This window comes from Balaenoptera musculus, chromosome 12 (genome assembly GCF_009873245.2).
Source record: "Balaenoptera musculus isolate JJ_BM4_2016_0621 chromosome 12, mBalMus1.pri.v3, whole genome shotgun sequence".
Taxonomy (NCBI): Eukaryota; Metazoa; Chordata; class Mammalia; order Artiodactyla; family Balaenopteridae; genus Balaenoptera; species Balaenoptera musculus.
The window spans coordinates 43,021,936-43,048,679 of record NC_045796.1 but is presented as its reverse complement, the minus strand read 5'-3'; the positions used below and the strand labels follow the sequence as shown (position 1 = coordinate 43,048,679).

General features: G+C 38.1%; 1 protein-coding gene across 3 annotated transcripts in view; it reads right to left on the bottom strand.

Moving 5' to 3' along the window:
- The window catches only part of MCM9 (minichromosome maintenance 9 homologous recombination repair factor), an 85,002-nt gene that overhangs the window by 19,637 nt on the left and 38,621 nt on the right, over positions 1-26,744 (bottom strand). For all 3 annotated transcript variants that reach the window (XM_036871380.1, XM_036871381.1, XM_036871379.1), the window contains exon 8: positions 14,014-14,188. In XM_036871380.1, coding sequence (XP_036727275.1) covers positions 14,014-14,188 — 175 coding nt within the window. The remainder of the gene's footprint in view (positions 1-14,013; positions 14,189-26,744) is intronic.

Sequence of the window (26,744 nt, the reverse complement as noted above, 5' to 3'; positions counted from 1 at the left end):
CACATCTTATATGATTCGATTTATATGAAATGTCCAGAACAGGCAAATCTACAGAGATAGAAAGTAGATTAGTAGTTGCCAAGGACTTGGGAGAGACGGAAAATGGGGAGTGAGAGCTACAGGATATGGGATTTCTCTTTGGGGTGATTAAAATGCTCAGGAACCAGTGGTAATAGCTGCACAACTCTATGGATATACTAAAAACCACAGAATTGTATACTTCAGAAGGGTGGACTTTATGTAGTATGTGAATTACACCTCAAAGCTGTTAAGAGAAAAAGTCAGAGGAAAGGATCAAAATAAAATGGTACGTTTGTAAAAAACAAACAAACAAAAATCACAATCTTGGTCCCCTAAGCTTGCTCCAGGAGGACGCAGGCTGGGAAGCTCAGGCACCGCCTTCAGATGTGGCCAAGGAGGATAACTGACAAGAAGAACCCTGTGTGTGCTGAGCTGAGCCAGGGGCCAGAGAAGAGTGCAAAAGGAGTTATCTTAGAATTAGAACCGGGGTTTAATCACAAAACCTCCCTTCATAATGCCTGCTCAGCAGGACCCCAGAATTTCTACAATCCAGTGCCTGCCATGTATTTTCCATTTTCCCCCTTTCTAAGTAGAGGCTGTTACTGTGATCAACCAGTCTGGTCCACCGTGGTATATACTGTGTGGGGTGGGAACATACTTGTCTTTCTCAGTTCGACAGTGCGTTGCTGGGTTCCCTCAAAAGCTGACTTCTGAGATAAGGATTTAGGAACAGGGAGTTTATTTGGGAGGCAACCCTAGGAGTGGGGAAAGTCAGACCAGAAAAAGAGAAAAGCCAATAAAGAGTACAAGGATGAGCAAGTTACTACGGCAGGAAATTGGGGCTCAGTCCTGCCAGGGAACCTCAAGGAACGTACATTAGAACTGTGCCACCCAGGGATGGGGAAGCAAAGATTACTGACTGACGATCCCTCAGTAGTTGAGGGTTAATTCTTAGGTTGTGTTAAGCCACAGTTTGCTATAGTGGTTAGCGTAGCCTGATCTGACTAATAGACAGCACATCTCTCTACTGAGCTCCAGATCCGCTGGCTTTGACAATAACCATCCCAGTGTTTAAGTGATCTCCTCCTAACCTAAAGAATCAGGCCAGAAAACAGCCTGGATGCAACATTCACATATCAGTTTCCGGATTATCCAACTTTTCTAGATGAATAGGGCCTCGATTTAAAAATAAAAATGTTTAGCACCCCCAAAAATGGGATGAAAAACCCCGCAAAACTATACAAAACAAAAACATAATAATGATATTCTCACAATCCATTACATTCTTTTTGGCAATCTTAAACGCTGAAGTACACACACCCTCCCCTGCTTTCTAACAAGGTCGATAAAGTTGACAAGTTACCTTTCACGTCTAGATTGACCCAACGAGTGGTAACAAGAGATGCACAGGCAATGGGAATAGGAAAGAGGAAAGGGGTGAAAGTACTGCTCGTACGTATCGTCCAGAAAGAAGAGGACGCTCTCCGAGTACCTGATTTGCACTTAGATTTTCACATCTTGGTGCCATGCTTGGACGCCTCTAAGGAACACTTCTCAATCTGTTCCCTCCTCTCCCTGTTTCCCCCTCTTAACCTGAGGCTAGTCTGTGAAGGATGCTACCAGAGAAGCAGCTTCTCAAGATCCTGGAAGGAGGAGGCAAGCTGGGTGCCAGGTGTGGAGCCATCTTCCCCTGGAGCCATGGTTCCCAAGCCTGGCTTGTCAATGAGAACCCAGGTGGGTTTTAACACTACACGTTCCCAGGTCCCACCTCCGAGATTCTGACTGGTAGGCCTGGTGTGGGCTAGAAAACTGAAGTGCCCAGTGGGGACTGGTGCTGTGGCTCTTCCATGGCTATTAGAATCGAGGTGTACAATAAATGTTTTCTTGTCTGTCTCGTTACAAGGTTGTCAGCATCTTGAGAACAAAGGCCTTGTCTTTTCATCTTTGTGGTGTTAGTAGCTAGCAGAGACCATGATGTTGCTGAGTGTTCAAGACATGTTTACTGAGCAAAACAAGAAATTGCCATCTTGCTGTTTTTAAATTTTAGACTGTACTTCTACCTAGGCATATGAGTATAATTTAGTAGCAGCAAATATATAATTGCAATGTCAGATTTTCTCCTAAAATGTGCCCTCAGCAAAGAGTGAGGGTATCCTCTATTATTTAAGGATCTGATACCCTGCCTTTTATGAGAAGCTATCCTAGTTAAGATTGAAAATAACCTGGAAAATACATGAAACATTATCTTTCCCAAATCATTATTTAGTTTAGCATTCTACAGCCTTAAAGATCATCACCACATAAAGCTCTCTCAAATGACTTCACACAGTCATGTGGCATTGTGCTGCCATTTGCCAGGTGCAGGGACTGATTTGCACAGCTTAAACAGGTACATTCAAATACTGATACCCCCTTTTAAGCTTATACTGCATCCTTTGCTTCTTGGTTTCTTCTTCTATTTCATTAAGCAGCCAGGACAAATGTAAAGTGTTAAACTCCCAAACTTTAAAAATGTTTTCAGATTTAAGTAACATAAGCAGAGAACAATAAAACTGTTGGTCTTTTCAAACAAATATGGACTCAATAAGACCTATATTGTGGTACTAACACTGTAAGTTACATTTTAGTAGACTGTAGACATCCGTAGTAGACATCCTGAGTGTTTTAGCATTTTTTTCTATTCTGACTGCCCATAACGAGCTTTTACACCACAGAAATCATATTGACTGGTTCTCTCCCAGCCCCTTGTGCATTTGAATGGTGGGTATATGGCTTATGATATGCCCTCGCAGGTATACACTCACCACATGGATAAACTTTAACCTCAACTTAAAAAACAGTTTGTGGAACTGGCACAGTTACATGGAACAATTAAGTGTGTGGGTCTTATTTTTTAAAAGAATTCTCTACTTCTATGCAATGTATGTAAAGTCACACACACACACACCACACACACACACACACACACACATCCCTCTCTGCGAGATTCCCTGCAGCCTTGGAGGCCAGCCATTCTGATCCAGCAGTTCACACTGACACCCTTAAGGGAGATTATAATTCAAACAAAAATTCCTTCACAAGTCAATCAGACTTTAGTCACTTGAGACATGAGAGAGACAACGAGACAGAGAAAACAAAAGCAGACATATCAGAGAGTTCCTAAAAATGATGCTGCAAGGTATCAAACATCTCAAAGACAATCTTGACATGGTCCTAGAGAATGGGCCCAGAACATCTGGATGATGACGGCTCATTGAAGGACTCCTATTCTAGGGGACAAAAGCCAAAGGAAGAAAAGTCTGAACTGGGGAGTGAGGAGTAGGTAAGGTGTTTCAAGAGGAAAATTCAGAGTATCCTTATTTTATTTTAGTTGAATACATAATTAAGTATTCCCTTTTCATACTTAACCCTTCTTACCTGCTTACTAATGAACACCCTGACATGCTTTATGTATCTACAGACATTTTCTGAAAGAGTTCTGCATTTGGCAATTAACTGTATACTTTCCATCAGGAAGATTAACAGGCTTCTAATTAGGGAGAGTGAACTTAAGATTCTGAAAACTGTTGGCCACAAAATTAGATGAGCAACTGCTTGAAGCAGATCCAACTTTTTCTTAAATTGTAGAGTGACCCAGAGTAAGTGCTATGAAAAATGAACACATGAGCTAGGTGGAACCTGAAGAGTGTTTTCTTTGGTTCCCACCACCAAGGAGATGATAGAGGGACGGTGGTAACTGAGGGCACACTTAATTGCCAGCCCAAGAGCAAAACCAACATGTACCATGTTCTTGCACTTTTCTGTAAGTGGTATTACAGCTATTACAGTGACGTCAAAATAAAAGTTAAAAAAAAAAATGTAAAAGGACAACTTGAATGGAGGAATAAAGATCACATAATTGGTGGGAGCTATGATCTGGGGAGAAATTGTAAGAACTTCTACAAACTACAGAGCTTGACCAAGAGTTTACAACTCACTAGGTACATGTGACTAAGTACTGTCTTTTAAAACCCTGCCATCCTTTTTGTCCATCTCTTTGAAATCCACTGAGCTCAAGACTTTTCTCATAAAGAGCTACCTCCTATTTAGATCGATTCACCAGGGTACTCTCTCTGTCTGTGTAAACAAACTATTATTTCCCAGCACCGACAAATCTACTAGTACTTACAACTGACATATGACTTGTTCTTTGGTATATTTCTTAAGTGATTCTTTGTCCTCATTATAGTCCCGGACAGGCCAACCACCGGAATGCCCACCAAGCACATAACTCCGCAATCCCTTGTACGTAAACTGCCGTACACGGATGACTGGCTGGGCCAGATATTGGAACCTGACCCAAGAGCAGTCAGCCCATAAACTGGCCAGAGGTCTCTGAGCTGGTCTTGCATAAATCTTCTAATAGGGATGACAATATCTAACTGGGCCTCTCTTGAGGGTATTTGAAATGGACACAAGAGGGAGAGCTGAACTACTAAAGAGAGGTGAACAAGCCTCAAAGACACACAAACACACAAATAAATCAAAGACAGAGAAAATACCTGAGTCCCAACAATGGGAGAGCAGGTCTGAAAATGAATATACTTCTGATGCTACGGTGGCAATGAGATAATATAGCTGCTATTTCATATCTACAAACTCCTATCCCCCAAATTATGTTCCAGTCACACCAAAATGCAGCTTTTACTCTCCCACATACCCTAGCAGGCCTGGCTTAAGGTCTCTTTCAGGTAACTTGAGTGAGTCTCATTATAACTTTAAAAAACCTTTACAGTTGTCATCCACCTTGTAGCATTCACTGTTTCATCCTGGAGCAGAACCGTGTTTTGGCTGATAGCTCAAGGATCCTAGACAAATGCAGGAACCTGATGATGATGATGATCATATTCACTTATAACAATTCCAAAATCCAAAAAGCTCTTTAAAAAGGCAAGGTTTTCATAGGTAATCTGGCAGCAGACTCTGACCTAAATTGATGTGAGTCTTTATCCCATTTAGTGTGAAGTTTTATAAGTTTCACAAAATAATTAAATAATTAAAGCGTTTGAATACAGAGTGCTGTCTCAGACACTGCTAGTGGGTTTCATAATATACGACACATGCATTGTAGTACTTTCTTAAAATTGAAACAAAAAAATCTGAATTCCAACATGCATTTGGGCCCCAAGAGTTTCTGAAAGGAATTATAGACCTATAATAGTTAACACTTAAACGACATTTATTATGTGCTGGGTTCTATCCTAAGCACTTTACTGGATTAACTCATTTAATTTTCACAACAGCCGCATGAAACAGATAGAATAATTCTCACCATCGTACCATGAGGAAGCCAAGGCACAGAGGAGTCGGGTAATATGCCTGGCTAGTAGGAAGTGGAGATGGAACCTCAACCCAGCCAGACTAGCTCGGGGACTCTTGCTCTTCATCATTATGATAATTCATTCAATACCCAATACATTCTTGTGGTCATTTTAAAAAGGTAGAGCTCTTGATGCATTTTCCTGAACTTGTTCCATGTCTAGCACATGGAAATATGGAAATATGTTCCATATTTCATGATATAATGTGAAACTGTATTTTATGTATATACATATTCTACAATAAACCAGCCAGCAGCTAAATTCGTTCATCATGGCTGAGTTTGTGGGCCAGCCCATAATTTGCAGCATCTCACAGGTGGTACCTGAAAGGTTATCCATTTACTCATTAGATGCTTGAATTCCTTATATAATTTTTTTCTAGATGAACTTGAAGACCTCTAAAGCCTATAGGCAGCCTACTTATCTCTAGGCAGCTCTAGTCACTAAGAAGTCTTGCTTGTACTGATTCTAAATATGCTTCCCTGAACCTTCAATCCATTGATTCTAAAGAATATAGAACAAGTCTAATTCCATATCTATAATTGAGCCCTTCAAAATGATTGCAGATAACAATCTCTCTAATTACTTTTTCTGGAAATGGTTCAAGGAAAACACAGGCAATGTTTTAAAAATATACAGCAAAAGTTGGTGTTATTTAAACAACAAGAAAGAATAGCTTAAAAAACAAAATGTTGACTTCCAGGCTTCCATACGATAATGGCAGCTGCTTATATCCAAATCTCTCAACACATGCTCCAGAGACCTTAGAGATAAACAAGAAGAGCAAATAAACCTGTAAAACAAAACTGAAAGCTAGCTAAGAGAAAGACAGAATACTACAAACTTCAATTTCCGCGTAAACAGACATTAGAAACCAGCACAGCTAATCTAGAGCCCATACTGGAACAGGAAGATCAGTGGAGACTGAGTGAAAAGGAGGAGAGGGCAATGGGTTCCTCATGATGGAGGAACACAGATAAAACCACCCTTACAAGGAGGGAATCCCACATGGAGCGGGGAAATATTGAGAACAGCCTTGAGACCTCATCAAAGCAGTGACTACTGGGGAATAGAAAAAGGAACCTGAAAGTTCCTGGGACCAGAGATGGCAGGCTTGGGAAGGGTCCTGGAGTGGATGGAGGTGACTTACAAGGGGCAAGAGTCCCTTGGAGTGTTGGCAATCAGGAGAAGGAGGCAAGCAGTATATTAAAGATCCTACAGCACAAATGAGAAACACAAAATCAGAACACATCACCTGCCCCCCTTAAACCTTAGGAAAAAACTCTATTAAGTAAAATGCACTGAGCTGAGATTACTCTGAACTAAAAAGTAGTACACCATCCAAACCTCTGACCACCACCTTAATAGAATAACTACTACTGATTCAGGAAAAGATAAGACATTTCAGAATGAATGGAAATAATATGTATTATTAGTACAAAACTACCACAAGAATCGAAATACCTTAGTTGATAAAACCCCCACCCCACCTCCCCCTAAAAAGCCCACAAAGCAGAAGAAATCTGTATTTAATAGGCTCACTTAAATTAAATATTCTTAAACAAACATTTGTATGTATGAAGAACCATTCCAAATCAGAATTCAAAAACTCAGAATAGAAAAATATAAAAAAGAGGAAGATGAACATCCAGAGATGACTCAGGGAAGAAAACAGGGGAAGGGAGGGAGACAAAATAATTTCAGAAATGAACATGTAAATCTGGGGGCCCGAAGAGAGGACAGACAGGAATGAAAATATAATAAAGGGTACTAAGGGGAGGAATAAAAATGCCAAGAGAATAAAAACAAAACACAAAAGAGCTAAAAAGTCTCAGAAAAAAATTGGTTGCTATAGAATCTAGGCAAAGAAGACCTAACATACACGTAATTGGAATTTCTGAAAAATAAAAACAAAACAAAGAACAGAATATGTGAAACTATAATTCAAGAAACATTTCCAGAGAGAAATGAAGTCTTCTATTGATACATTTCAAAGAGCTCACTAACATCTAAAAAAAATGACCAAGGATAATCAACTAAGATATAGCCTAGTAAAAGTATTACACTTAAACCACAAAGCAAAAAATCCTTCTGGGCCTTCAGGCAAGAAAATCAAATCACCTACAAAGCAAGGATATCAGGATGGCATTAGATTTGTCAACAGCAACATGCAAAGCAAGATAACAGGAAAGAAAGTATAAGGCTAGGTCTTTATATCCAGTCACGCTGTTCTTCAAGTATCAAAGCTATGAAAAATATTAATAGCTTTAAACCTGCACAAACTCAGTACAGTACTCAGGAACCCCTCCCAAGGAATCTGTTAGAGGAGACCTTCATTCAACCAAGAGATGACAGCGATACTCTGGCAAAAGGACTAATGGTGAGCCCTGAATATATTTAATTTTAGGTCTAAGACCAAAACAAAGGAAGGTATAAAAGTAGAAGAAGTGTTATTTGTCCTGACAAAGTATAAATAATATAACAATTTTTTAATAGTAAAGAGAAGGGAGAAAAGGGAAAGTAGCATATGCTCATTGGTTACCAAATGGGTAATGAAGTACAGTCAAAGGATATTATTTAAAGCTCCCAAGGGAAGATAAAGGGGGCTGCAGGCATTATAAAAGGTATTTATAGGTAAGCCCTAGAACAGGCGTCATCAAGCTACAGCCAGCAGATCAAATCCAGCTCACTACCTATTTTTTAAGTAAAGCTTCACTGGGAAACAGCTACACCTATTCTTTTACATATTGTCTATGGCTTCTTTATTCTGTCCACATCATAGACATATTGATGCAGTCATATTGTCTACATTAGCAGAGGTGAGTAGTTGCAACAGAGACTATATAGCCCACAAAAGCCTAAAATATTTACTATCTGGACCTTTATACAAAAAATTTGCCAACCCCTAATGTATAACAAGAATGCAAACCTTCCTAAATGCCAAACAAATAGAAAAAGAAACAAAGTTTTTTAAAAAATGAAACACTTAAAAAAAAAAAAAAGAAACACCTGACACCAAGCATATTGGTAATACCAATAAACATAAATGTGCTTAACTCACATTAAAAGAAAAAATTTTCAGGTTACTTGTAAGACAAAGCAAAGTAAAATAAAAACAACTTTATGCTGTATACAAGAGAACAAATTGCAATCAAAAGGCTGAACATAAAGGAAGAGGCAGATATATTAGGCAAATATAAATAATATGAAATCAGGAGTTGTGACCTTGATACCAGGCAAGGTAAAATTCAGGCCACACAGCATTAACACAAACTGCAAATGCTAAAGCCACAGCAACTACCTTGATAAAGCAGAAACTTTATGCAAAGTTTCTGATGTGAGACATGCAAAGAGAAAACAACAGACACACAATAATAATACTTTAACAAACCACTTTCAGCCAAAGACACATCAAACAGACAAAAGGTAAATAAAGATATAGAAGACCTTATAAGGTATAGTTTATAGATGTGTGTGTTTGTGTGTGTGTGTGTATCTGTGTGTGTGTGTGTATCACATCCTGATTATAAAGAATATAACTTCTCAAGCAAAGATGGGCCAGTAATGAAATTGTTCTAACATGAGGCCACAAAGAAAAAAAACTCATGAAGTTCCTTAAAGTAGAAATAATACAAACAACATTCTCTGACCACAATGCAGTAAAACCAGAAATGAATAGCACCATTGAAAAACAAATAATTTTCAAAAGGTCCTTCTACCTGGAGGTTAAAAAACTCTCTAAAACCTTGAGAGAAAGGGGATGTACAAACCAAAACTGCAGAATTTATAAAAAACATATAAATAATGAGAACACTACATATAATAATTACAGGATACCATTAAAACAGTGCCAAAGAGCATATATATTATGCTATCTTTTGCATAAGAAAGAGGGGAGGTGCGCATGCACGTGTGCACAAACACCCACACGTGTGTTTTTGATTATTTTTGCTAAAACGAGGAACATAGGAAGGATAAATCATAAACCAAGGTTTATGAAAGGGATAGGAGAAAACAGAATGGAAGGTGAAGGGATATGAGTGTAACTTCTTTGGTATAATAGTTTTGACTTTTGAAATATGTTTTACAAATTCAGAAAACAAAATTAATCAAAAGGCAAACTCTAAAAGTGTACACAAACATAGGTTTAAAGACCTGTTTCCTAACTGTATACCAAATCAGTAATATGACCACACAAAGAAAAGAATTAATTCAAATAACTTTTGAACATGCACTCTGACCATATATAACCTTAGCGGAATATACTCTAAACCCAAAAAGAACTGCAAAGAAGGCTTAAATATTACTTAGTTTCTTTGTGGTTGCTGTTATTGGCAATGGTGTTGGGGTAATAATTCTGAAACTATTTTGGAGAATCAACTGAGTTCATAAACACAAGGAGTCCCTGTGAACACTTTCATATACAAATGAAGTAAGTAAGTTTGGAGAGTCATAATTATCTTCTCACCCTCACTTTCCTATTGGCTAGAAAACTCTTTTGAAAAGTACATAAATGGTTGTACAACAATGTGAATGGGTTATATCTTTTCAAATTTGTATATTATTTTTTATTGTGGTAAAAAATGCATATCATAAAATTCACCATCTTAACCATTTCTAAGTGTACATGCAATAGTGTTAAATGTGTTCAAATTGTTGTGTGACCAGTCTCCAGCACTTCATCTTGCAAAACTGAAACTGAACTGCAAAACTGTTTTCCATGGTGGCTGCATCATTTTATATTTTATATTTCCAATAATCCACAAGGATTCCAGGTGCTCCAATTGCTCCCCACCCTCACAAACACTTGTTCTTTTCTGTTTTTTTGTTTGTTTGTTTGTTATGGTAGCCTCCTAACATTTGTGTGGTGATATCTCATTGTGTTTGATTTGCATTTTCCTAGTGATTAGTGATGCTGAGCATTTTTTTTTTTTAATTTTTTTTAATTTTTGGCTGTGTTGGGTCTTCGTTTCTGTGCGAGGGCTTTCTCTAGTTGTGGCAAGTGGGGGCCACTCTTCATTGCGGTGCGCGGGCCTCTCACTATCGCGGCCTCTCTTGTTGCGGAGCACAGGCTCCAGACGCGCAGGCTCAGTAGTTGTGGCACACGGGCCTAGTTGCTCCGCGGCATGTGGGATCTTCCCAGACCAAGGCTCGAACCCGTGTCCCCTGCATTGGCAGGCAGATTCTCAACCACTGCGCCACCAGGGAAGCCCGCTGAGCATCTTTTCATGTGCTTGCTGGCCATTTGTGTATCATCTTTGGATAAATGTGTATTCAAGTTCTTTGCCCAGTTTTTAACTTGATTATTTTGTGTTGCTGAGCTGTAGGAGTTCTTTATATATTCTGGCTATTAACTCCTTTTCAGATACATTATTTGCAAATATTTTCTCTGATTCCACATATTAATTTTTCACTCCATTGCATCCTTTGATGCTCCGAAGTTTTAAATGTTGATGTAGTCCAAATAAATAAATACATACATAAATAAATCTATCATCTTGCTAATTATATTCTCTTTGTCTCATCTATTCTTTGTTCCCTGTTTCTTCTCTTCCTGCCTTCTTTTGGATTATTTATGATATCATTTTACCTCCACAACTTACTTATTAGTTTTAGTTTTGTCTCTTTTATTTTCTAGTGGTTGTTCCAGCATTTACATCTTTAATTGATTACAGTCTACCTTCAAATAATACCATACCACTTCAGGTAGAGTGCAAGGCCATCACAGTTAGTCTGGGGATTGGCACTGCTGTTGTGATCTTTACCCTTAGTGCAGCACAGACTTCAAATTCTTTCTGTGCTGAGCTGTCATTACCCTGTGCTTCGTGTGGCGGTGTGGGGCAGAGCTGGAACGTTAGCCTCAGAGTTTCTGCTCCACCTTCAGCTTTCAGCAGTTCCTGCATACCCGCACCAGCGGGGTCTCATTCCGCACGCCAGTGCCTTCCCCAGTGGCAGACTGCTATTGCATGTTACTGGTGTTAGGCTTATTTTGGGGCCAGGTTGGTTCTTGGTCTCCTGGTCTTAGGCAGGTGCCGTGTACCTACTCTTGGAGGGGACAGACCAGAGAGCTGTAAGGCTTCCTGTCCCTCCCACCTGTGGCAGTTGAACCCTGCCATGTATCTGTGGTGGGTCTCAGGCAGGAAGGGTCTTTCTCTCCCTTTCCCAGCAGCACGGACCTCTGCTTTGTGTTGGGTCAGAATCCTGGACCTGAGAGATTTTCCTGCCCTTCCCTTAGGAGATGATGGCTTTTGTTTCTACCCTCCTCCCAAAAGCAGCATCTTTTTGCCTGGCTCCTTTGGGAAGAAAGGAAGGAAGATTCTCTAACCTCCTCCTGAGGCAGAAGGGTTTTTTTGCTTCTAGCCTTCCTCCAGAGGCCCCGGGGATGAGAGGGTTTGTGGCCCTGGCCCCAGTGAGTTAAAAATTTTGCTTCATATGAAAGATGTGTCTGGAGAAGCAGCAGGGCTTCGTGCCTAGTACCCAGCAGCAATCCCCCCTCAGGCCTGCATGACTGATGAGGGCAGGTGAGGCATCTGTGGAGACCCAAGGAGGAAGGGCTTACAAGTGAGAACTCCCCTTGTGCTTGGGGCTCCCAGTTATTCTAAACTGATACCCTATCCCATATTTGGACTTCAAGGAATTTAAAATTTTTTAGTTGTTTCCTCTTATTTGCTTCTAGGGCAGCCACCACTTCCTCTCATGCTCTGTCAAAGGTGAACAGTCTATGTGGCTCATCTCTCCTAGGAGGGGCTTGTCACACATTGGAATTGAGTTCCCTTGATTTCCTTGTAAACTCAGTCCTCTGATACATTCGGAAAGTTATGACTTTTGTGGGCTCTCTGGATTTTTCTCATTAGGATGAGAGTGACATGCTCTTACAGCTTTCTACATCCTAAGTGGAAGAAGAACTCAGGCTTATGTTTTGTATGTCTTTGCTTTTTTATTTCATTTAAAAATTAAATTTTATGTTATAAAAATATTGCTCTGTGGTGGATTGAAAAACAACAATAAAACTGGTCCTTCACCACAAATAGTACGAAAAGCAGCACTGTTCCAGTGCATAAAGTAGTCATGGTTATGACAAGATTGTCCAATCTGAGGGCACACTGTTTAGCTACAAGAACATTTCTTTTGGACCTTATGACATACTTATGGATATAGCACAAAAGGTTCATACTAATTCACATTTAGCAGAGGGTAAGGCAGTAGGAGTGGTTAATAAAATATTTTCACTTCCAAAGATTTCTTCTGTAGACTATCATATAGTGCTGCTAATTTTCTCCCTTTCTAAAACAGGTTCATAGCATTTGTCCCAATTTTCCCTGATGTAAGGGTTAATTATTTAGGAATCTTTCAAAATGTCTCAGATTGCCTCTGGAAAAGGCATATCAAAATAAACCATAGGTTCTACCAACCAGCAAAGGTGCTAATTAAATGGAGACATAATGAGAAGAGAAAGTAGCCTTGAAGACACTTAGTAAACTATATCTCTAATTTCCCCTGATAAAGAGTTTAGAAGCAATCATTATTTTAAAGTATATTCTCTTATAACACTTTCATTATGGACTTACCCCTTTGCTGCTCTTCAGTCTTTCCCAACAAAATACTGAACACCTCAAGGATGGTGTTGTATCCATCTTTGTACTTCTCAGGGTCTAGCCCAGTGCCTGGCATACACCAGGCTCTGAATGATTATATATTAAGTGAAATGAATAGATTTGATGATGGTTCTGCCTAGCTTTTTCGTGTATCTTCTTCCTCTGGGGTATATCCTTCTCTTACTGCCCTCTCCCCTTTCCTTTTTTGTGAGTGTATATATAGATCTCACAGAATCCCTATCTACCAGTGTCTGCCTGGCTCCCAGGTACCCACTACTGTTTGAAGACTCTGCTGGCAGCCCTTTTTGCCTGATCAGCTGGCCTCACATCTATAATAGGAGCCTTAGGACTGAGATACTTCTGGCTCTGTTCTTTGCTTGGATGACCTGGCAGCCTGCTTGATGGTCAGCCTTTGTAGCCAGGTAAGTTTCCCATAACCACCTCAGCGCCTGGGTGAATGGATGTCTATCTGAACCTACCTAAGTTTCCTCCTCATTGGTCACGTGCAGCCAGAGACTCACATACCTGAACCTCTGAGTCTCCTTGAGTCACAGTAGGTACTTCATCTTATGCTAATATGTATTATTTAGGTTTCTATATGCAGTGATAAACCTTCCATTAGGATATATAAGGAGAATGCCATCGAAAGCAGAAATTACATTTTTTTTCTTTTCGAATCTTTCAAAATTCCTAACATAGTACTATGCCCAGAGTAGACACACAATTACTAAATGAAAGGATGAGTTGAATGCTGCATTGAAAACTCTTCATAAGTTCCCTGCAAGAATTAAGTCAACTTACATTTATACTTTAGCCTTCCCTTACTTTTTCTCAACACCTCATTTTTACTTCTTCATGTATCTCCATGGGAAGACTAATGTGTGTTGAACGGTGATAACTGATAATCTCTTAGAGGACCAAACATATCTTGCAGTTCAATATGGTTCACATTTTCCCATAATCATATATTATGATTACTATTCTATTACTATGATTACTCACTATTCCCATACATTTTAAAGAAAAGAAACTCTTACCCAGCCTTAGCAACACTTATGGTTTGTTGCTCCATTGCTTCGTGGATACTGGTTCTGTCATGCTCTTTGAGGCTATTAAACTCATCAATACAGCAAAGGCCTGCATCTGCAAGGACTAATGCCCCAGCCTCCAAATTCCATTCTCCTGAGTCTTTTACAGCAGTTACCGTCAGACCTAAGGAAACAAGCAAGCTATGTTAGCTTTTATTTTCGAAAGCATATCTTATAACTATGAAGGTAAATAAATTCCTATATTTTAAAGGGAAGGGGATAGAGTCAAGGCTTTAATTTCTACCAACAACAGATGGCATCAGGACAGCTACTTCAGGTATCCATTCACTGGAAGATCTCAGGAGATTCTATGTTCTGAAAATCTAATATGTGTTATTGAGTATTTTGTGGCAGACAGAAGTCCCCAAATTTTCTGCCTCTCCTTGGCAGGTACACTCACTGAGCAGTCTAAACTTTTAGACGGAGCAAACAGATCTCCAGAGACCTTATGACAATAAGTGCTGAACTATATGCTGTTTACAGAGAAGAGTCCAAAGACAGAGAACAGTAGATACTGCAGTCCAATGATGAAAATGAAACGTTTGCTGCCAGTCACAGTGTGAAGGAGAGGATTCCCTTCGTAAGTATTATCAGATTTTGAGTTATCCTTTATACCAGTCAATAAAGCAGAGCTGGTCAAAAGCAAAGGCTTTGGAGCCACCTAGACTTGGATTTGAACCTTGGATCTGTCATTCTGGCTGTCATATTGTAGACAAGTTTCCTAATACAGGCATACCTTGTTTTATTGAGCTGTGCTTCACTGCACTTCACAGATACTGTGTTTTTTACAAACTGAAGGTGTGTGGTAACCCTGAGTAGATCAAGTCTACTGGTGCCATTTTTCCAACAGCATTTGCTTACTTCATGTCTCTGTGCCACATTTTGGTAATTCTCGCAATACTTGCAACTTCTTCATGATTATTGCATTTCTCGTGGTGATCTGTGATCAGTGATCTTTGCTGTTACTACTGTAACTGCAGGTGTGGTGGGAATAGTCAGAGAACTAGAATTAGAGGTGGAGCCTGAGGACGTGACTGAATTGCTACAATCGCATGATAAAACTTCATGAGGAGTTGCTTCTTATGAATGGGCAAAGAAAGTGGTTTCTCGAGATGGAATCTACTGCTACTGAAGATGCTATGCAGATTACTGAAATGACAGCAAAGGATTTAGAATATTACAGAAACTTAGCTGATAAAGCAGCAACAGGATTTGAGAGAAGTGACTCCAATTTTGAAGGAAGTTCTACTGTGGGCAAAATGCTACCAAATATCGTCGCACGCTACAGAGAAATCATTGGTGAGAGGAAGAGCCACTGATGCGGCAAACTTCCCTGGTGTCTTATTTTAAGAAACTGCCACGGCCACCCCAACCTTCAGCAACCACCACCCTCATCAGTCAGCAGCATCCGCATCGAGACAAAACCCTCCACCAGCAAAAGGATTGTGACTTACTGAAGGCTCAGATGATGGTTTGCATTTTTTAGCAATAAACTATTTTTTAATTAAGGTATGTACTTTTTAAAGATATAATGCTATTGCAGACCTAATGGACTACAGCATAGTATAAACATAACTTTTATATCATTGGGAAACCAAAAAATTCATGTGACTTGCTTTACTGCAGTGGTCTGGAACTGAACCTGCAGTATCTCTGAGGTATGCCTGTATATCCAGGCCTCAGTTTACTTATCTATAAAAAAAGGATAACAATAGAAAATACTTAACAGATTCTTAGATATTCAAATAGAATATAAATAAAGCTCTTTAAAAGGAGCATAATGAGTAATTATAATAACTACTGTTGATAAAAATTGATAAACCTCTGGTTAGACTGATCAAGGAAAAAAAAAGGAGGAGACACAAGTTATAAATATCAGGAATGAAAGAGGGGACATCACTATAGGCCCTAAGGACATTGAACTAATAATAAGGAAATACAATGAATGACTCTATGTCCTAGCTTAGATGAAATGGTCAATTTCTTCGAAATATATAAACTGCCAAAGTTTATCTAAAAAGGAATAGATAACTTGCAAAATCCTGCATCTACTTTGAAAATTGATTCTATAGTTAAAGACAATGCAAAACAGAAACCTACAGGCTGAGATGACTTCATGGTGAAACCTACCAAACAGTTATGGAAGAAATAATACCAATTATACCAAAACTTTCAAAAATATAGAGAAACAAGGAACACTTCCTAACTCATTTAATGAAGCCAGCATTATCATGACACCAAAAACAGATAAAGATATACTAAAACTACACACCAGTACCCCTCATTAATATAGATGCAAAAAACCGTGAAAAAATAAAAGTAAATCAAACAATACATAAAATGATAACAGATCATAACTAAATGAAGTTTACCTTGAGAATGCAAGACTAATTCAACATTCAACTATTAATCACTGCAATTCATCATATCAACAAACTAAGGAAGAAAAAGCAAACCTCAACAGATACAGAAAAAACACTTGATAAAACTCAACAATCATTCATGATTAAAAAGAAAAGAAAAAAAATCTCTCAGAAAGCTAGGGAACAGAGGGAACTTCTTCAATCTGAAAAAGGGTATTTACAAAAATCCTGCAGCTAACATACTTAATGATAAGAGACTAAATGCTTACCCCCAAGATCAGAAAATGGCATGGAGATCAGCTCTCATCACTTACTCAAAATCATACTGGAGGTTCTAGCCAGCGAAATAAAACAAGGAAAAGCAATAAACAATGTACAGACTGAAAAGGAAAAATTAAAATTGTTTTTATTTGCAGAAAATACGATTACATAGAAAATTCCAGATAATCTACAAAAAAAATTCTAAAACTAATAAGTAAGTGTAGCAATGTTGCAGGGTGCAAGTCAATATACAAAAATCAACTATCTTTCTATATATTAGGAAAAAACAATTAGAAATTGCAATTTAAAAATAATATATTTATAATATTACCCCCAAATATGAATACTTGGTTATAAATCTTAAAAAAGATGTGCAAGATCTGTGTGTAAAAACTACAAAACATTGATAAAGGAAATCAAAGATGATGAAATCAAATCAAGAGATATTCCATGTTCATGGAATGAACTGAAAACTCAATACTTTTAAGATGTTTCCCCAGACTGCTCTATAGATTCAATGCAAGTCCAAACAAAATCCTAGTGGGATTTTTGTTATAGAAATTGACAAGGTGATTCTAAAATTTATATGGAGAAGCAAAGAAAATAGAAGAATCAAACCGAAAAAGAAACTAGGAGGTTTCACATGACCCAATTTCCAGATTTACTACAAAGCTGAAATAATCAATTTTGTGTGGTATTGGAGAAAAGATATAGACAGACAGAATAATGAAATAGAATAAGAGTCCAAAAATAGGCCCACAAATATATGGTCAAGTAATTTTTGATAAAAATGAAAAAGCAATTCGATGGAGGAAGGATACTCTGTTCCACAAATGGTGCTGTAATAATTGGATATCCTTATGCAAACAGAAAAAAAAACCCAATATTTCTCCATACTTCACATTTAATACAAAAATTAACTCATAATGAATTAAAGACCTAAATGAAAAATGTAAAACTTATAGAAGAAAACATAGGAAAAAAGCTATGTGAGCTCCTCTGGTTTCTGGTGCAGCACTTAAAGAGCTTAGAAGTTGCTAATCCATCCTAAAAAGTGAAAACCTAAACAAACTGAAAAATCAACAATTGTTCTAAGATCCGTCAAAAAAAATGAGCTCACAGGGCAAACTGCTGCCCCCAAATTGGAAAGACAGAGAATTATAACTCACCAGAACAGAAGCCTCTATGGGCACCAGCACTGGGACAGGAAACCCTGAACTGTAACTGACAAATTGCTGGAGCCTCCGTGTGGACAACTCTGAGAATGAAAAATTCCTTAGGAACCCAGTCATGGAGGGGGTGGGTACAGACACTTTTGTGAGTTTTACCTCCACGACCTCTACCAGGTTCTCACATTGAATATCAACAATTTGTCTCTGACATTGTAAACAGAGAGATTAAAAGTCTAAGAAAAATCAAAAAGAAATTCTAGAGATCAATATCACTAGAGATGAATGCCTTTGATGGGCTCACTTGTAGAGGGGACATGGCTAAGGAAAGAATCTCTGAGAATAAGGATACTCAGTGGAAATTTCCAAAACTGAAAAGTAAAGAGAAAAACATGGAAAATAACAGAACAGAATATCCAAGAACTATGGAACAACTACAAAAGGTGTAACATACATGCAGTGTATGTAATGGGAATACCAGAAGAAGAAAGAGAGACGGAACAGAAGCAGTATTTGAAGCAGTAATGAGAAATTCCCAAAATTAATGTCAGACACCAAACCATGGATCCAGAAAGCTCAGAGACTATAAAGCAGGAAGAGTACTAAAGAAACCATACCTATGCATATGATTTAAACTTTAGAAAATCAAAGGTAAAGAAAAAAGTCTTGAAAAAAGCCAGAGGGGGGGAAAAACCACCTTACCTATAGAGGAGCATAAATGAGAATTATATCCAACTTCCCCTCAGAATATTTCAATACAATCTAAAAAATACATTACGGCAAGACTAGCATTCAGAAGTGAAGATAAAATCACACTAAGTTCTGCACTGGTTGGATAACATCCAGAGCAGGAGTCAGCAAACTATGATCTGTGCGCAAAACCTGGCCCAACCACCTGTTTTTGTAAAAATCGTTTTCTGGAACACAGTCATGCTCATCATTTACATATTGTCTACGGCTGTTTTCACACTACAATGGCAGAGTCAAGTAGCTGTGACAGACATTGAATGGCCCTCAAAAATCTAAAATATTTATATCTGGCCCTTTACAGAAAAAAGTTGCTGACTCCTGATGTACAGTATTAATATCTACATTGAGACATCAAATTTTAAAAGAAATACTAATAAAAAAGAAAGTAAACAAATAATGAAGGACATGGAAATAATGCCACTTAAAAAATAGTTTACTGCATAGGCTATGATTAGCCTGAAACAAAGATTTAGAGAAGAGAAAGTAATAATTATTACATATTTAGAGAACTATCCTATGGAAGAGCAATTAGGCTAATTTGGGGTGGCTTCAAAAGAAATAACTGAGACCAACGTGCAGAATTTTACAGGGAACTACTGGAAACCTCGAGGTATTTAAAAAGGAATGAGCTACCTTGCAAAGTAATAAACTTTTCATCAAAGTAATCTTTAAGTAAAAGTGGAAAGTTCACTTACCAGAGATAGTGTAGAAAGGTATTCATGCAATGAATAGGTGGCTGAACAACGCAAAATTAGAAAACACCAAGATGAAAGAAAATGAAGATACAACATACCACAACTAATGGGATGCAGCAAAAGCAGTGCTTAGAGAGTAACTTATAGCTATAAATGTCTACATTAAAAAAGAAGATAGATCTCAAATCAACAATCTATGCTGCCACCTTAAGACACTGGAAAAAAAGCAGAGCAAACTAAACCCAAAGCAAGCAGAAGGAAGGAAATAATATATAACAGAGAAACAGAGAATATAAAAATATATATAACTACTGAAACAGAGAATATAAAAACAATAGAGAAAATTAATGAATCCAAAAATTGACAAATTTTAGCTAGACTGACCAAGCCAAAAAGAGAGAAGAATAAAATTACTAAAATCAGGAATCAACAAGATGGGACATTATTAATGACTTTACAGAAATAAAAAGTATTACAAAGGGACACAACAAATAACTGTATATCAACTAATTAGATAATTTAGATGAAATTGACAAAACTCTAAAAAGACACTACCAAAACTGACTCAAGAAGGAAAAGAAAATCTGAACAGACCTATAATAAGTAGGGATTGAATTAGTAATTTAAAAACTACACACAAAGAGAAAATCATACACAGATGGCTTCACTGGTGAATTCTACCAAACATTAAAAGAATCAAATATGAATCCTTCACAAACTCTTCTTTAGAAGTAGAAAAGGAGGAAATACTTCCTAACTCGTTCTCTATGAGAACAGTATTACCCATACACCAAAAATCAAAGTAAAGACCAATATCTCTTACGACTACATATACAAAAATCCTCAACAAAATACTAGCAAACCAAATCCAGCAATATATAAAAAGGACTATATAACCATAACTCAGTGAGATTTATCTCAGGAATCCAAGATTGGTGGTATAACACCTGGAAATCAATTAATGGAATATCCTCATATTAATAGAATTAGGGACAAAAGGCATATGATCATCTCAATAGAGGCAGGAAAAGCACTTGACAAAATTCAACCACGTTTCATGAAAAAACACTCAAACCAGGAACAGAAGAGAACTTCTTCAACCTGATAAAGGACATCTACAAAAAACCCAGAACTAACATCATTCTTGATGTAAGACTGAATGCTTCCCTGTTAAGATCAGAAACAAGACAGGGACGTTCACTCTCACTGCTTCTATTCAACACTGTACTGGAGGTTCTAGGAAGCGCAATTAGGCAAAAAATGAAATAACAGACATCCAGAAGGGAAAGGGAGAAGTAAAACTATCCCTGTTTGCAGATGACATGATCTTACATATAGAAAATCCTAAGGAAACCACTAAAAACTACAACTAACAAATGAGTTCATCAAGGTTGAAGGACACAAAATCAATTTTTAAAAATCCATTGTATCTCTATATACTTGCAATGAAGAATACGAAAATATAATTAAGAAAGTAATTCCATTTACAAAGCATCAAAAAGAATAAAATACTTAGGAATGAATTTAACAAAAGAAGTATATAAAACTTATACTGTGAAAAGTACAGAAAGTTGTTGAAAGAAATTTAAAATGACTTAAATGAAAAACACCCCATATTCACTGACCTTTTTTGCTTGTGCTTTTTATCATCTCTCAAAAATACTGCCTAATCAAGGGCCAGAAGACTGATGCCTGTGTTTTCTTCTAAGAGTTTTATACTTTCAGCACCTTACGTTGATGTCTTTGATCCAGTTTGAATTATTTTTTGCATATGGTGTGAATAGGGATCCAAATTTATATTTTTGCATGTGGATGTCCAATTTCCCAGCAGTAACTTTTGAAAAGACAATTATTTCCCTAATGAATTGTCTTGGAACCCTTATCAAAAATGAATTAACCATAAATGTATGGGTTTATTTCTGGACAATCAACTCTGTCCTGTTGGTCTATATCGTTATGCCATTACCATATTGGACTTCATCAAAATTAAAAGCTTTTGTGATGCAAAAGACACCCCCAAGAAAATGAAAAGATAACCTACACTACAGGAGAAAAATTTTGCAAACCTGGTAAATACAAGTCTCTTATCAGAGACTATATATTCTATATATATTTAGAATATATAAAGAACTCACAATCTAATCATAAAAAAGACAAATAACCCAATTTTTTAGATGGCTAAAGGAGCTGAAAAGACATTTCTCTACAGAAGATATACAAATGGCCGATAAGCAAATGAAAAATGCTCAACATCTTTAGCCACCAGGGAAATGTAAATCAAAACCACAGTGAGAACCACTTCTCACAGCACCCATAGGTATAATCAGAAAGACAAAGTAACAAGTGTTGGTGAGGATGTGGAGAAATTGGAAAGCTTATACACTGTTGGTGGGAATGTGAAATGGTGCAGCCACTCTGGAAAACAGTCTAGTAGCTTCTTGTTACCACATGATCCAACAACTCCACTCTTAAGCATATACCCAGAAAAATGAAAACATATGTCCCCCACAAAAATTTGTATACAAATGTTGATAGCAATATGTCCGTTATTAAAAAAAAAATCACTGTGTAATCATACCAGGGGTATTTGGAGATAGATTCTTTGCATGCTGGATTCAAGGCCTTAACAGGCACAAATTCTACCAACAAGAGCTACCAATTAATTAGCTATTAGTTCATTGTGAAACCTTTCCACTTCCTATCCTTTCTAGTTTTCTACCTTTTCTAAATAACCTTGCATATAAGGCCTCCAATCTCAGGAAGCTGACTTGCCTAGCTTCCGTCAAGCGTGACTCCATCTAACGTCATTTGTCTCTATAGTAACCGACTAAAAAAGCTGCTGTGCTTAGCAGAGGCTTTGTGCAAGCAGTGGTCCAGACTAGAGATGTTTTAAAGACTTGAGTCCCCTCTCTACTTACCACTGAATTCTTCCTGGTACGAGGAAAAGGAGAGAGCCTCTGACAAACAGGAGAGGTGGAGGGTAAAAGAGAAAAGGACAGAATGTAAAACATGAAGGACAGTGGACTACAAGTAGAGACTGAGTTCAAAAGGAAACGAGTTTAGAAGGAGCTTCATTTATAAGAGGACTAAGAACACATGGTTAAAAACTAGATACAAGAAACAGAATGTAATTATCAAGCATTTCCATCCATATTCTTCTGGTCAGAAACAATACCATGATGTTGATATCAGCAGATTGTCCACAAGAAACACGATTATGGTGCTTCAGAAAGCTGACAATATTGATAGCGATCCAAAAGGTGTTTAACAGTATAGTCCAGCTATGGATAAGGGGCCAAACACAGCTTATCTCTTCAACACATCTGTAACCTAATGGTGGGCAGCAATGAACACAAAACAGTGAAACTGTTACAGAGAATGGAGGAGGGGGACATACTTTATGTAACAAACATAAAAACCTTATTAAAAGTGTAATGATGCATTCCAGGATCTATCCTCCCCCACCTCCCAATCACTCCTCCCGCAACAGGAGACTTGGCATCTGTAGCCTCAATGGGGAGGCTCCCACAGCTCTGCCTTGGCTGCAGCCTCCTCTCACTCCCAGTATATACCGGGGCAAACCTCATTCATGGAGCTTTGTTCCTCAAGAGTTCATTCATCAAGTCATTACCACAGTGTCTGCCAGCCCGTGGGTTCTTCCAGGAAATTATACCAATTGCTTTTCTGCACGTAAAGTCCACTTTAAATATTATCCAACACAGTGGACAGAAAACAGAGAAGCACTAAGTCAGCAATTAAAGGAGCAGGTTTCTGAGCACCACTGTCCTCATTTGTTATCTGGAGATGATATCTTGCCTTCCTACCATACCAGCGTGCTGCAAGGCTCAAAAACAGGTTATTTAAAAATTTTTTACAAATAGTAAAGAAAACATCATAGGTATATACATATATACCATATATCTGTATGTATACTGTATATATATACACACACACAGCCTTTATTGTGATACCGTATTTTGCCTCCCATAGAACTTTAACCATTACTGTTAAAGTTGCATCTAACACTTTCTATTCTGTACCATACTGACTTGATTACATAGTTATCTTTCCTACTGGACCATAAGGTCTTTGAGGATGATGTCCACATACGTTTTTGTCTTTGAATATTCCACAGAGCCCAGCACAATAATTCACATAATAAATACTCTCTCTCTATATATATATAAAATGAGTTATTATTATTAAAATCATTACTCTAGGAGTTATTCCTTCTAGAAATGTCTGTAAACTGCAGCAAATCTCTACGTTCTACATTCATACAGAAATTTTCATTTAAAAATATCGTGAAATTTTGACATCCTATAACTAATAATAATAGGGAGCCCTTTAAACTAACTAAAGATCATATTACAACAAGCCTTACATGAGAATTTTGTTAAGAGATGGGGACAATAACGCAAATGTCTTCTCAAAGAGAATTCAACACAGTGATAATATAATTACCCCAGGTGAAATTTAGGATTTGAACAAAGGCAAGAGGTCAGCATTTCCATACCTACGATAACTTCTGCAGCAGGCAGGGTCTGAGACTTGATTTAATTCTTAGTTCTAATACATTTTAATCCAGTATATTTTAACTTAATCCAATTTAATTCTAGTACATTTTAACTCACTCCTTCATCTAGTTTTGTGTGTGACCTCAATTTAACTTCAAGTTTAAGATACTTAGGAGCCCTCTGTAGATGAACTTTGGAACACAGACACGAGTTGCATCTGGTCTGCTCAGAATTTAAGGTGTGCACGCCCTACAGTAGGCACTTCCTCTGAGGACAGCTACAGCACCCCACCCCACCCCAGCCCACGACCTGCTGGCATGCCTAAATGACCACCTCATTCCTCTCCACACTTGATAGATGGACAGTATGTGGATTAAACACACTTAGAGTACCAAATAAACTTAATTCTGGGAGGAAAAATTATACCTGCATTAGTTGGCTAGGGCTGCCATAACAAAACACCAGACTGGGTGGCTTAAGCAACAGAAATCTATTTTCTCACAGTTCTGGAGGTTAGACATGAAAGATTAGGTGTCAGCAAGGTTGGTTTCATTTGACTTACAAATGGCTGCCTTCTTGCTGTGTCCTCACCTGGTCTTTCTTCTGTGCATGAGTGCCCTTGGTGTCTCTTTTTATGTCCAAATTTCCTCCTCGTATACAGATGCCAGTTAGAATGGATTAGGACCCAACCTAAGGGACTCACTTTAACTTAACCACCTCTTTAAAGGCCCTGTCACCAAATACAGTCACAGTCTGAGGTACTGGGGGCATAGTAGTGCTTCAACATATGAATTTGGGGGTGGAGGGCACAATTCGGCCCATAACAATAGCTAACTAGGTTCATTTATCTCTGTCCTAGGCATTAATTTAGGCTTTGTTCATTTAAGAGCCAAAGCATCCTTTTTCAACCATCCTTCCCCCAAGCAGTCTGTACAGAGAGAAGTGATTTGGGGATTACATTCCGTGTAGACCTCCAAGCATCATATGGGTCCCCTTGGGTACCTAAGACATGACAGCATTCATGGTGACCCATCTGTTGCAATATGGTTAACTGTTTGAGGGTCACCAAAAAGTTGTTCAGCAACAGATCTTATAGACTGCCTCTGAAACCAGAAAAATGCTTTTATAATCTTTACCCCTATGGCATGCCAGTTAATTTAGAGATATGCGAGGGTACGTCTGAGAATCCCTTTGGCCTTTCCTGGAAAGCACTGTCAATGGTGAAGAAACTATTGGAGAGCTTATCCAAAGGCTCTTTAATATTTCTGAGGGGCAGTAACAAAGAGTTAAGATGGGAAAGGCAGTATGAAAGGCCTGGAGCCAATTCTGTGGCTTCCAGTGAACTATTAGGGAGGGGTTTTTTTCCCCTTAAATACTGTTATATACGACATGTTAAACAAAAGATTTCAAAGAAAATAAGCCAAACTAGTAGAATCCAGTAAATCTTCTCATTCTTCATGCTGCATATCCACCAGAAGCGAATCTTGTGATAAGACGCACCTTATTATGACACACCTATGGTCAGATTCAAAATGCACTTGATTTTACCAAGCTTACAAGGTCATTTTTATAAAGCAAGTGGATTAGAATCTCCTCTTAAGTGTGCCTGCAGTAATCAGGAAACTGCATACACCATTCTCAAGGGAGTCATGTTTTATACTCCAAATGGTTATTTATCTTATATGTCCAGTGTGTCTTACAGCATACAGCAATTTATACTTTATCTGAGGTGGTATTAGGCCCAGCACTAATAACAGCGAACAGAAAATACAGTTTCTCACTCAACGTAATCTGCATCTGTCACCACAGTATCACTCTTATAGTCTAATGCACACAAGCAACTGAGCTTGAGGCAACCTTTTCTGGTAGGTCATATTTGACTGCTAATCCACTCACGATAAAATGGGATCCCCACTCTAAGTACTTTCCCTAAATGCGGGGAGGCCTGGTATTAGCTCTCCCATATTAATTTTCAAAGGACCATCAGATGAAGAAGTCATCAAAAGCAACCTACTTAGGTATGAACAATGCCCAAAGAATGATAACGGAAAAATTCTCCGCACCATACTAAGAGAAAACTTCCAGCATAGATGATACTTAAGAAATAATTTTCTCTCTGTATTTAATTAGCCAAGTTTAATGGTTTCATTCAAAATACTTAAGGAAAAAAATGGTTTATGCAGCAGCCAAAAAAAAAAAAATCCCTTTATACCCCTCTTACTTAGTAAATAGAAACAGTTCAACAACCTTACAAATGTGTTACAAGCTCTCCCTTTCCCTACAGAGGTAGTCAAGCAGCATAAATACACTGACACTGAATGGGGAATAATCAAGCAAAGGTTCCTCTGAACTTGTGGTGTCCGTCACAAATTTTTACTTACTAACAGTTTAGGTCATGAATTTTTTGAAAATTGCATGTCTTGGTATGTTTTTGTGGTTTCTCCTCTGCTTTTCCCTTCTCTGTTATATCTGTTGCCCTTTGGTCTCCTGACACTTCCATTTTCTCCTTTTATGTTCCTGCTGTGTGCCCACCGCACGGGAGAAACCTGGGCGTAACTGTCCCACCTTTAATCATCTTTTTCTTATTCCAGACTTTTCAGGTTGGAATGGGAGGAAAAAGACCCAGGTGCAGCCCAAATTCTACCTATTCCACAAAGTGTGGGTGGAAAAGCGTCTCCTCGCCCTTCATTTTGTATCTATTTAACTAACGGCGCTGTCGTGCCCAAACGCATACTGGCCAAGAACTAGATTTCCAAAATGGCTTTGCTCCTTTCGAGCTGGCATCAGTCTATAAAATGCAATTTACTTCCACTGCAACCAACCCTTCCCTCTACCTCAAATACTACCCAATATACAGACAACTGAACCTAACCTAGTGTAGACAGCGGATTCACATCTGCTAAATTCAGTAGAGAGCCGGCATAG